The sequence below is a fragment of the Littorina saxatilis genome, linkage group LG13 (genome assembly GCF_037325665.1).
Source record: "Littorina saxatilis isolate snail1 linkage group LG13, US_GU_Lsax_2.0, whole genome shotgun sequence".
NCBI classification, from domain to species: domain Eukaryota; kingdom Metazoa; phylum Mollusca; class Gastropoda; order Littorinimorpha; family Littorinidae; genus Littorina; species Littorina saxatilis.
In genome coordinates, this window is record NC_090257.1 from 37,689,472 (window position 1) to 37,703,266 (window position 13,795).

The 13,795-nt window shown below is 43.2% G+C and overlaps 1 protein-coding gene across 1 annotated transcript; it reads right to left on the reverse strand.

Annotated features, from left to right (window-relative positions):
• Positions 1 to 232: 232 nt before the first annotated feature.
• On the reverse strand, positions 233 to 13,131 carry LOC138945655 (uncharacterized). The gene is made up of 4 exons (XM_070317137.1): positions 13,013 to 13,131; positions 6,242 to 7,035; positions 4,942 to 5,187; positions 233 to 695 (listed from the first exon to the last, which is right to left on the reverse strand). The coding sequence occupies exons 2-4, from the start codon at positions 6,555 to 6,557 to the stop codon at positions 469 to 471; spliced, it is 789 nt and encodes a 262-aa protein (XP_070173238.1). The 5' UTR covers positions 6,558 to 7,035; positions 13,013 to 13,131; the 3' UTR covers positions 233 to 468.
• Positions 13,132 to 13,795: the final 664 nt, after the last annotated feature.

Genomic DNA, 13,795 nt, shown 5'->3' on the forward strand with positions numbered 1-13,795 from the left:
GTGGTGGTCGTCATTATTAGTCTTGGCTTTTTCATTTGTTGGGGTAATTAATATTTGTTGTGATTTCAACGAATCAGACCCCGCAGTTTGTTCTCACCCGGTTGGGTGTCACCCACTTTCCCCTCATGCCCCTCAACCCAGGTACCAAGAGGAGCACTTGGAAAATGTCAACTGTACTCTCTTGTAACAGAAATATAGTGGATCATATCAAATGTCCCTTATTGCAACAAAACCCTGCAAAAAGAAGAAAAAAAAGAGAAAAAAAAAAAGAAAAAAAGAGTATACACAATTGTCTGTATGGTCACGGTAGGTTCTAACAGTGACTAAGATCTAACAACATGAGAGCAATGCCTGGAACCGGTATTCAGGCGGACACGTGACACGAAATTTAGTTGGTCATATCAGCTGTCCTTTATTGCAACATAACCATGCCAAAAAATAAAAAAATAAAAAATAAAAATGATGTAACTAAAATCTGACACAATTGGATGCATTTCTGGAAGCGAACCGATATCCTGGCGGACACGTGATAAAGTCCACAGTCCTTTCTTGCTGACATTTCATCATGACGTCAGGCCGCAAGGGCACGGGGTGGACACCGTCAGACAATTGCAGGCAGCTGGGATGATGTTTGATGCAGTCGTTACAGCCGTGGTCCGCACAGTTGTACAGCTGCAAGTACTGGGCGTAATCGCCTGCAACAAGATAACATGTTCATGTGTAATGGGCGGTTCTGGTGAGGTTATGCCGCCTCTTTCTTTCGGCTGGTAACTGGTGCCACCTCGCGGCAAGATCACACGAGAAAGGTAAAAACACTTGGATTGGTCCCAAATAGTATATCGGTTTGGTAACAGTTCGTGTGTAAGTCGTGCATTTTATACGGTAAACAGACAATGGTCGGTTCTGGTGAGGTTATGCCCCTTCTTTCTTTCGGCTGGTAACTGGTGCCACCTCGCGGCAAGATCACAGGAGTTGTCTCGCGTTATCACCCAGAAGCGCGCATTGTTATTAGAATCAAAGAACACAAACTGTAGGTTTTTGGGCGTTGACAAAAGAAAAGAAAAGATGACATTAACCTTTAAAGGCACAGTAAGCCTCCCGTAAACCATCACAGATACTGTCAGGCTTTTACACACAGTACAAACACCCTTTCATTTAAACACTCTCCGCTTGAGAACATCCTAGGTGCCCTCCGTAAAGAGCGAGCAATTTTCAAAGAATTTATTTTTGCGTGGTTTATCTTTCCCTTGAGCCATCATGAACCCGTGTGATCAAGTTTCCCTTTTTCACAATGTAGTCGTCAGTTAGTAATTTGAATGCGACTCGCTGTGAGCTTATCTGCAATAGCACGTTATTAAGTACCTCTGACTATGCACGAAACAAACGGCTGTGGTTCACAATAACTCTAGCGATGGCTTTGACTGTTCAGAGGAACTGGCGATAGGCATAAACCGTCGTCTGCTACAAGAACCACGACCTTGCGTGACCCTGCTTCCGGGCTTTTCTTTTTTCAAACTTTCAAAACTTCGAATTGTACTGATCTTGTCTTCATGAAAAAGAATTATTTCATGATTTAAGAATGTTTGTGTTACAAGCTGTCAATTTATTATTAAGATTTTAAAAGTTAGGTCTAGCGCCAAAACGCACCATGGTCCGATTGTCTACTGAGACAATCCGCAAAATAAATTCTTTGAAAATTGCTCGCTCTTTACGTAGGGCACCTAGGATGTTCCCGTTTGGTAAGCGTTCAAATGGAAGGGTGTTTGTACTGTGTGTAAAAGCCTGACAGTATATGTGATGGTTTACGGGAGGCTTAATGTGCCTTTAACTATTGACAAAACAAAATGTTACATTAATTTGCATCTTTATCATCATTAACATTAATGTAAATGTACTGTTTTCTTTTGTTTTGTCAATTATTACACGTTCCAATAACTTACACGTCTTGTTTTTTGACTCTGAATTTTGGAACGTTAGCAGTCGATGTATGTGTATCTGTTGTTAACACAAGGTTTCAATACATAATGTTGAATTCAATACATAATGCGAATTCAGTCAAATGGCTTATTCCATTACACCACCAGCGGTACAAGAAGAACAAACAAGTCGCGTTAGGCGAAAAAACAACATTTAGTCAAGCTGTCGAACTCACAGAATGAAACTGAACGCACAGCTTTTTTCACCTAGACCACATACTCGTAGTTTCGTCAGTCCACCGCTCGTGGCAAAGGCAGTGAAATCGACAAGCCATGCAGAATAGTGCGTTAGTGGTCGCGCTGAGCAGGATAACACGCTTTTCTGTATGTCTATTCTTTTTAGCTTACTGAGTTTGTTTTTAACCCAAACATATCATATCTATATGTTTTTGGAATCAGGAACCGACAAGGAATAAGATAAAATTGTTTTTAAATCGATTTCGGAAAATTAATTTTAATCATAATTTTCATATTTTTAATTTTCAGAGCTTGTTTGTAATCCAAATATAACATATGTATATGTTTTTGGAATCAGAAAATGACGAAGAATAAGATAAAATTGTTTTTGGATCGTTTAATAACAAAATCATTTTAATTACAGGTTTCCGATTTTTAATGACTAAACTCAATCATTAGTTTTTAAGCCACCAAGCTGACATGCAATACCAAAGTCCGGCCTTTGTCGAAGATTGCTTTGCCAAAATTTCAATCAATTTGATTGAAATATGAGGGTGTGACAGTGCCGCCTCAACTTTTACAAAAAGCCGGATATGACGTCATCAAAGGTATTTATCGAAAAAATGAAAAAGGGTCCGGGCATATCATTCCCAGAAACTCTCATGTCAAATTTCATAAATATCGGTCCAGTAGTTTAGTCTGAATCGCTCTACACACACACACGCACAGACACACACACACACAAACACACACACACACACACACACACACACACACACACACACACACACACACACACACACACACACACACACACACACACACACACACACACACACACACACATACACCGCGACCCTCGTCTCGATTCCCCCTCTATGTTAAAACATTTAGTCAAAACTTTACTTAATGTAAAACCAGATAGACTACCAACGTTCCCAACCTCAGGATAAAAAGCAAAACAAACTGTAGTTATTAGAACGTTTGATTACTGACAAAACAAAACGTTACCTTAACAGCACGTCGACCCAGTTGTCTTTTAAACATAGAGACAGACACACACCTTAACAGTACGTCGACCCAGTTGTCTTTTAAACATAGAGACAGACACACACAACAAAACGTTACCTTAACAGCACGTCGACCCAGTTGTCTTTTAAACATAGAGACAGACACACACCTTAACAGTACGTCGACCCAGTTGTCTTTTAAACATAGAGACAGACACACACAACAAAACGTTACCTTAACAGCACGTCGACCCAGTTGTCTTTTAAACATAGAGACAGACACACACAACAAAACGTTACCTTAACAGCACGTCGACCCAGTTGTCTTTTAAACATAGAGACAGACACACACAACAAAACGTTACCTTAACAGTATGTCGACCCAGTTGTCTTTTAAACATAGAGACAGACACACACAACAAAACGTTACCTTAACAGCACGTCGACCCAGTTGTCTTTTAAACATAGAGACAGACACACACAACAAAACGTTACCTTAACAGTATGTCGACCCAGTTGTCTTTTAAACATAGAGACAGACACACACAACAAAACGTTACCTTAACAGCACGTCGACCCAGTTGTCTTTTAAACATAGAGACAGACACACACAACAAAACGTTACCTTAACAGCACGTCGACCCAGTTGTCTTTTAAACATAGAGACAGACACACACTTTTGTACCGTAAAGGTAACGTTTTGTTTTGTTAATATTTAAATTTATTTTTTATTTCTTATTGAGACTAAGAGGGCGATGATGATGGTTCCCGTCCCACAGGTTCTTTGCCTATCATGTATCAGGGAACTGCAATGGATGATTCGCTAAAGCCCTCTACTAACTACAGCCGAACCAAGCCGAACTAGTTCGGCGACGTCATCAAATCAGTGGATTCCCCTATTTTGGGGTTGCACCTGTAACGTTCGCGGTTCGTCGATACAATCCTGCAAACCTTTGGTGCGTCATCGGCGAACTGACTTTTCATTGGTTGAATACTTTTGTATATTCATTCTTGAAGATTGACAATAATGACGGCTATAACGCTGTGAGCCGATCACGAGTCTTCTCACGTGATATTTCTTGATCATGTGACCGGTGTCACCGATAAATTTCGCCGCTAGTTAGGCCTAGTTCACCGAACCAGGCACGGTGTAACGTTCGCGAACGTTCGGCGACCTAGTTTGGCTTGGTTCGGCTGTAGTTAGTAGCGGGCTTAACATAACTAAAGGCCAAGATACACGATTGGTTTCGCCCGTACGTTTGATACCGACCGCCCGAAACTGACCACAAACCCGATCGTGTGGCATCCGAACCGTACGTCTCACACGCTTGACAGCATCCGCCTCGGCCCGTCCGTTCGAAATACTGCTGGATCTATTCCGAACGGATCGCAAGCATCCTCCAGCTAATGAGCGCACGTCTTTCAGTCGACACCCACTTTGCAAATGGCAGTCAGTTCAGCATAAAAACTTACCGATTCGGAATCGAAATATCTCATCAACCTGAATCTTGGCGACGAGTTGGAATCCATGTAGCCATGGAATTAAAAACTACAAAAACCAGCAACATCGAGACCTGTTCCTGCTGTCCATGCAGCAGACTTCCACGTCAAATGTGGGGTAAAACGACCTTCACCTCGTACGTCTCAGGAGCATGGTGTGGCAAGCGTTCCGTCCCTCTGACACGGCCAGGTCTGACCCGTCCGCCTCAAACGTACGCGCGAGACCGATCGTGTATCTTGGCCTTAAGAGGGTTGTGTCATGCCAAATATCTACTCACAGGGTGCTTTGGGCTCAAACTTGTCCCTGCAGGTAACGAAGCTGTGGTGCTGGCACGCCCCCGTGGCAGGTGAAAAGAGCAGGGGATAGGGGCACTCCAGCAGGTAATCTACGAATTGTGGCCCCTCATTTGCAGACGACGGGAGAGTCCCCGCAGAACTCAGTGAGCAGTCCAGAAAGCGACTACAGCTGTCGTGGCAGGGGATGCGGGCAGTAGGGTTGACCTTGCAAATCTCTGTGATGTAGCCTGAAATTTGAGAATTGTAACATTAATCGTTTTTAACGAGAATGAATTCAAATTAGCTAGGACTGTCCACACTACAGGAACGCAAAAAACAACAGCGCCCCAAACCCCTATACAATATCATAGAGGGACATACTCCAGCTCTACCCCCGGAGAAATGGCTGACCCCGGCGGACAAGAACAAGAGGGAAATCCGCCCAAAGACATTTTCTGACCACGTGGCAAACAACATCATCGCCAAATACTCCTACAACAACAGCCGAGGCTACAAAGTCCCTGATGCAAAAGTTGAGCAGTACCAATGCTCCTTCTTTGTACAGACTGTAGCAGAGTGGAATAGTTTAGATGAGAAGGTTGTCCAGGCAAGCTCTGCCGCTGCATTTTCAGCAGCGGTTAGCAGAGGTGCCATGACGGCCACTCCGCACTAGTGCCGACAATAAATTCGGTTAGGGATAGGATTTAGGGGGTTGGGGGATCTGCGTGTGGGGGTGTTACTCGGATGCTGCCTGTTCTTTAACCGCCCCCCTAACCCCACTAACTGACCTCCTTAGAAATAGGAGGATAGGCTAGGATCCAATATTCCTATTATTAAAATTGTAATTTTTGGGGTTGCGCTCTCTCGTTTCTGTTGCGATGATAACCTAAAAAGGTTCCTGCAATGCGATCCTGAAATTAGGTATCAGGGAACCATGATAAGCAAACATTTAGGGCACGAACTCGAGGAAGAGGTTATCTAACGATTATTGTCTTAATATTAATTCATTCGCCTCTTCATTTGTCTTTTAACGGTTTGTTAATTAACTTTTGAAAGCCAAAATGATCTTCAGTTCTTTTCTCTTCAAAGCTTTATAGATCTATAGAAACTCCTTTTGTGCTCTCTTCCATTTACGCAATCAAAACCAACAGTATGTTTGTTTTAGCAGCTAAATTCACAGATACAGTGGCATTCCATGAAACTGAAAATGTATTATCTTGATTTCATGAACATTAGTCTCATCTTTAATTATGAACATTTTACTCAAGTTTGATAGACTTGATTTCAAAAGTGGATACTTACCGCATATCTGCCCCTTGCATCTTGAAGTGTCCACTTCAGCGGAAGGCATACACTTACTGACTTGACCAGTCCAGCTGAACAGTTTGGTGGCCGGACACTGAGTGTGTATGGCTTGCCCTTGGACACACACAACGTATGACGTACAGTCCCACGGCACATCTCGTACGAAGATTGGGATTGAGCGAGATTCGCACAGGAAGTCCAGAACGAGGTCACTGTGGTAATACGATTTTGATGTCACTTCCGTTACAAGATGGAGGATACAGATGAGAAGAAGGGAGAAGAGAGATGAAGCTTTGGATTGATTTGACGACATTTTGGATGACTAACGGCACTGGCGGTTGAGTTGCGGTAGTTGTTGTTGTTCGTGCTGGCTTTGTAATTGTCGCTGTCGTCGTTGTTACTTTCCTCGTCGTTTTGTGGTGGTGGTGGTTGTTGCTGAAATTGTTGTCGTTGGTATCGTTGATGTTGCCTTTTTTGTTGGTGGTGGTGTTGTTGTTGTTGTTGTTGTTGCTGCTGTTGCTGTTGTTGCTGTTGCTGTTGTTGTTGATGTTGTTGTTGTTGTGGTTGTTGATCTTACTGCTACTCCTGTTGCCACCGCCCGTTGGTGTAGCCTCTGAATTCGCCGGCCTGAACAGTTGCTGTTGTGTGATAGTCAGGGTAGTGGCTTGTTTTTGTTCCTTTGGGATTTCCACGCTCACTCTTTCAGGCAAAGCATTTTGATGTGTCCTCCTCGTGTTCTGTCTTCTTCTTGTTAAACAGTTTCTAGCTACGCAGATGTCCTTTCATCTTGTCTGAAAACAAAAACAAAGCAATGTATCATCCGCATCTGCTGTAACATCAGATTTATGAGGGTACGCTTTCATTGCTTTATTCCATTCTTTTTCAGAAAAGTTTCACGATTCAGTTTTTATTACTTTTTTCGTTTCTACTGATGTTTCAGGCTCAGGTTTTACGTCTCTTTTATGTTGCCGTTAATGTTTCAGTTAAGCTTTTATGCCCTTTTTATTTCCGCTAAAGTCTCAGTTCGGTGTAAGCGTCAGTTTATACTTCAGATCGGAACAGTGAGTGAGTAATAAGCTCTGGCGCTCAGACTTGTATGCTAGGATTAGTAAGAGCACACACTTACAAGTACCCTCCTCCTTTCAGTTAAAGACAAGAAAATTGGTTGATTAAAATCAACATGGCCGAAGCAATGTTTTCATAAAAGAAGCGGTATTGTACGGGCACATGTTGAATTTGGGTTACATGTGTTGCAGAGTATTTGAGAATCCGTAGGCATAAAAACATGCAAAGAAGAGTGATAGGTCCCTTTTGTGAAGATAGTCAAGTGGATAAATTGATTACTTATGTTTCACACTAGTTTTGCTGTTACAGCAGTCCCTCTCATGAACGGACACCTTGGGCCAGTGCAAACCAGTCCGTACATTGCAGGTGGCTGGTCACGGGAGAGCCCCCCCCCCCCCCCCCCATCACACCGACACTCAGGCACACTGACGGACTGAGTGAGTCTTTTGCTACTGGTGAACGAGCTCTACTTGTCCTAAAACAATAACGTCAAACTACTACAACTTATAACTGAAAGGAAAAAAACAGTCCTGTAAAAATGACGTTAAATCAACGGTGTCAGAAAAAGAGAGATAAAAGAAATCCTCAAATTACTGAGGATACAGGCACCCCATGAAAGCAGCCACGAACATAGTCACAGAGGCACACATGCTTGTGCAGATACTTTGCAATATGAATTGAAAACCTGCATATGTGGTAATTTATTTGTGTGTGTGTGTGGCTTTATTGAATACTTCAGGCAGTGACTTTTCCCTGTCCAGTTTTTCTTTCGTCTCTCTTACCCCTCGCTTACCCACCCCCTCACCCCCTTACCCTCCACTCCCTTTACCCAGCCCGACAGCATAAATTTGTAATCTGCAAGGCAGAGTACACATTTTCTAAAAGGAAGACTACTCCTCTTCAATTATATCCAGAGATCTTCCAGCTGTCTCCACCATAAGCCAAGTGGTCGAGTCTTATACCCCCTTTCCACACAACCGTTCTAGGTCCCGTTCCCGTACCGACCAAGGAACGGTGCGGGCTTGGGAGGGATCGGGACAGAACCGCAATGAACGTAACTGATCGTTAACGGAACTGCTTTGAACGGAAGGGTCGGTAGGGACGGCTGAGTTTGGGCTGCATGTTCAAATTTTTAGCCGTTCCCCTCCCGGTCAGAATGAACGGTAATGGAACCTCAACCCATCGGTAACGGAACGCTTGGATCGTTAAAGGAACTTAAAACAACGGTAGCGCTCTCACACACTGAGTTGATACCCGCATTCCACACAACCGTTCTAGGTCCCGTTCCCTTACCGACCAAGGACAGCTGCCACTATGGTCAGACGCTGCTGAAAGATGCAAAAAAACGGCCGTTTGCGCAGCGTTCCATTGTTGTGCCAGCATTCCTTGGTTGGTACGGGAACGGGACAAAGAACGGTTGTGTGGAACGGGGGTATAACTTTTGACACCGACAAACTGAAGAATGAACAGATCTATGAGGTAACCGTCTCAACGGTCCAGGCTCAGGAAACAAAGAGTATATATGGCCTGGTGCGATTGTAGCTTCCCTTCTTTGTGTCCGATAGACAAGGACGATAAATAGTAGAGCATAGTGCAATTCCATGTTGGCATCTTCTCCACTGAAAGCTATAACCCAAAGACTGAAGACCAAAGTGCTTTTACCCCACTTCTGACCCGAATGCTAGGTAAACGTGCACTCAAGTTAACCTCTGCTTTGACCTGTGTGCGAGGAGTCGGATGAGAGAGAGAGACCGAGAGCGAGAGAGAGAGACACACACACATACACATAGACAGAGACAGACATAGAAAGACAGAAGCGGAGAGACTCAGAGGTAGACACAGACAAAGACATACATACAGAGAGAGAGATGGATGGATGGATGTTTTATTGTTCTAATCAATGAGTTGATTTTGACAATTTTTAGACAAATGAAATTGGTGCATAAAACGAAATTAATAAGGGTGATATACATTGGGCTTAAAACATAGCCTACACATGCAAATAAGTGAGGCAAAATAAAGAAAGAGCCTGCCAAATGTTGAGACATAATCATGAAAACATAGCTTGGAAAGATGATATAACTTAAGCAAACATTGTCAAACGACACCAAGACACATATACACAGATATACACGTACAGACACGGACACACACACACACACACACACACGCACACACACACACGCGCACGCACACACACACACACACCAATTAACGCACATATTTTCCGAGATGAAATGCATAATAAGAAGAGGTTGTAACATGCCAGGGAGTTCACGTTTACGGCACCTTCAAGTCAATCTCTTGTTACGGGGAATGCATCAATGATTCCAGAGCATGATATATGTTCGTACAGGGAACGCGAGAATCACGTGAGCGGTTCGTTTTCTGCAAGTCTTTTTTTGTTGCATTCGTGAGGCCAAGAACAGGTACTTTGCAAAGGATGCAAGCTGATCCTCCACCGTACAAGTGAGCAAATATCGTAAACAGTCTTCGTCTGAAAAATACTGTATTCTGCCAATATATCTCTGCCTGATGCCATCGTAAGTGGGGCAATAAAAAACAACATGGCTTTCGTCTTCAGCAGTATCCGGGCAGAAAGGACAGTCACGACTGGTGTCAGAGTGAGAGTATCGATGTCGATGGGCATTGAATGGGGAGACCCCCAGTCTAAATCTGGACAAAGCAACTTTACAAAGGCTCACATGAATCATGTACAGGTATTCTTCATGCCCAATACAACTTTTGAAACTGTGGTAAAATTCAAGGCGTGTACTTTCTGACAGACGTGTAAACCATTCCTGTGAAAACTGGTGCCTCATTGTCTCCTTCAGGTCTCCCAGAAACAACTTTTCATCTGCCACCCCAGCACACAACCAAACGAAACCATATCCAGACTTGCACAAAAGGTCTTTGACATGTGTGACCCTCTGTCGTGATTATTCAAAAGAGACAGGTAAGCCATCTTTGAGAGTCGAGAGCATGGTTGTTTTAACAGCCGAAACCAGTATTGCACACATTGTGACAGCATTCCTTGGTTGGTACGGGAACGGGACAAAGAACGGTTGTGTGGAACGGGGGTATAACTTTTGACACCGACAAACTGAAGAATGAACAGATCTATGAGGTAACCGTCTCAATGGTCCAGGCTCAGGAAACAAAGAGTATATATGGCCTGGTGCGATTGTAGCTTCCCTTCTTCGTGTCCGATAGACAAGGACAATAAATAGTAGAGCATAGTGCAATTCCATGTTGGCATCTTCTCCACTGAAAGCTATAACCCAAAGACTGAAGACCAAAGTGCTTTTACCCCACTTCTGACCCGAATCACCCCCCTCCTGCTAGGTACACGTGCACTCAAGTAAATCTCTGCTTTGACCTGTGTGCCAGGAGTCGGATGAGAGAGAGAGCGAGAGCGAGAGAGAGAGAGAGACACACACACACATAGACAGAGACAGACATAGAAAGACAGAAGCGGAGAGACTCAGAGGGAGACACAGACAAAGACATACATACAGAGAGAGAGAGAGAGAGAGAGAGAGAGAGAGAGAGAGAGAGAGAGAGAGAGAGAGAGAGAGAGAGAGAGAGAGAGAGAGAGAGAGAGAGAGAGAGAGAGAGAGAGAGAGAGAGATAAAACTGTAACTGATCTCGTGAGAACAGTGACATGTCACCTCTCCGAATGCATTCCAATAGATGACCGCTCCTGCGGCCATCAGTAAAGTCGAACCTGTCTAAAGAGACCAACCAAGTGACTGAGCCAAAGTGGTCTCTTTAGACAGGTGTTTTTTGTTTATAAGAGCATCGTTCCACTAGATCATACACCAAAAATAGGAGCTTGGTCAGTGCTCGGCAGAGTGGGATTTGTTTTGCTTAATTAATTTAGCATATTGACATAGATATGTCAATCACGAAAGCCCTTCAGCAAAACTTTCAAATTCTGCACAGAAAGCATGCAGTCAGGCTGTTATTGTGTTGTTGGTTTTGTTGTAGGATTATATATACAGTGCAAGGATGCTCTGATTCCGGGTAAAATCTTGAACAAATCTGTGGTGCTTTGCAAGAGACTTAATTTACACGTTGAGGAAAGTAAGCGCTCGTCTTTAATCGTTTAGCTCAACCAAAGCGTCAAAATACAAGACAAAACAGGAAAGAATGATTGAGTAGCAAGCTTGAAGTGCACACAAGTCATACGCCAAGGAAATACATGATGGATGTGGTTCAGCGTTGGGCAGTTTAATACCAATATCCATCTCTCTGTGGCATTTGAAACAGCACAGCGTTGAACAGTTTTGACAGTGACGCATTACGTCAGTGTACAACACAGAAACATACGTAAGATGATGACTAAGACTCGAACTATGATCGCACGATTAATGTCTTTGATGATGTCATTCCCGGCTTTTTGTGAAAGTTGAGGCAGCACTGTCACGCTCTCATTTTCCAACCAATTTTGTTGACATAAAGGTCAAGTAATCTTCGACAAAGGCTGGACTTTGGTATTGCATTTCAGCTTGGAGGCTTAACAAATAATTAATGAGTTTGCTCATTAAAGTTGTCATTAAAATAAAATGTTCGCAAACAGATTCAAAACCCCCGGAAACCCCCCCTGGATCCGCCCCTGTACACAGTCATCTAAACGTACTGTTATATCATAGATCCAGCTTTGTTGCAAGAAAGTGTAATTGTGTTTTTTGTGATGATACATATGCGTTTCACACAAACAATGTTCCTGAACTTGAGAAATCCATGCCTATCGCAGCATGTGCACACTATGCTCCATGGAGGAAAACATGTCACATTCTTTCGTCGTCACCATGCATGCTACATGGTAGAAAAAGACAAAATGACTGACACAGAGAACGAAGATTTAAACAAAGATAGTTTTAATAAACATAGTGTTTTTGGCTTGTTTAACAGGAAAAAAAGGAGTTTACATGGAACAAAGAAAGGAAGAAAGGAAGAAAGAGAGAGAGATAAGAGAGAGAGAGAGAGAGAGAGAGAGAGATAAGAGAGAGAGAGAGAGAGAGAGAGAAAGAGAGAGAGAGAGAGAGAAAGAGAGAGAGAGAGAGAGAGAGAGGGTGGAGAGAGAGAGAAAGAGAGAGAGAGAGAGAGAGAGAGAGAGAGAGAGAGAGAGAGAGAGAGAGAGAGAGAGAGAGAGAGAGAAAGGGAAAGAAGTACAGACTGAACAGGAAATAATCAAAGAACAAAGCAACAAACAAATACATAAGAAGAAAACAACATAACCCAAACACATAAATTACAGCTAGTAAGCAAAGTCATTTGTGAGTTAAGTAATAAGGAAGGAAATAAGCGAATTCAAACAAGAGACTAAACCGATCTAAGACAGAAAAAACGACAATGAAAAAACAATTACAAACAAACACACACGCACACAAACAAAAAACAAAAACAAACAAACAAATAAATAAATAAACTAAGTTACAAACTAACTTAGTTAACTAACAAACTAACAAACACACGGCCTAACGTAACGAACGAACAAACGAACGAACGAGCGAGCGAGCGAGCGAACGAACGAACGAACAAGCAAGCAAAACGAAGTAACTAACAAACTAACTAACAAACTAACTAACAAACGAACAAACCCCCAAACCCCAAAACAAACAAACAAAGCTCGCAAGAACCAAAGGCTGGATTGAACATTGCTTCCAATAAAAAAAAAACATTAAAAAAACAACTTACGACAAGCCGACAGTTTGGCAGCACTCTCGAGCAGGGAGCAGTCCTGATCCATACGGCTATGTATAACCGTACTTCGCTCGTCTACCGCTGATAGCAATATAAGCTACTCATCACCGGACCACCAGATTTTGACGACTGTGAAGCTCAACCCTAACTTCCCCAAAAGGGCTAATAAAGGGCAAATTATACCTGCGCAGAGTCAGCGGCGCTGCATGCTGCGATAGGGATTCTGACGAGTACTTGGCCTGTTTTCTTTTCACGCAACGTGTAGCGGGCTGGGGAAAAAAGAAGAATTACCGCAATATTCTGCAGTGCGTCGTCTGTGCCGCTGACTCTGCGCAGGTATAATTTGTCCCTAATAGGCAGAATATACCTGCGCAGTTTCAGCGGCACAGATGACGCACTACATAATATTTATGCCGCGATAGGGATTATGACGAGTACTTGGCCTGTTTTCCTTTCATGCAACGTGTAGCCGGCTGGGATAATCTGCAGTGCGTCGTCGGTCCTGCTGAAGTTACATAGGTGAGCGGAGCCCCTAAGGTCCGTTTCCTATGAGCACCGCGCGCGCTGAAAGGAGCAGTGTTAAAAAAAGCCCTGACGTGTACTGCCTTGACCATCTCCGGCAACATAAATCGTGAGAAGAAAGTTTAAGCTTTACATGCAAAGCCAAAATGGGCATGTGAGACTTGAAAACCCAGCTTTGTATTTATAAAGAAAACAAAAATGAAAATAAAAATGCGGGAATGTGGGGGTAAGGGTTGGGGGTCGGGGGGGGGGGGG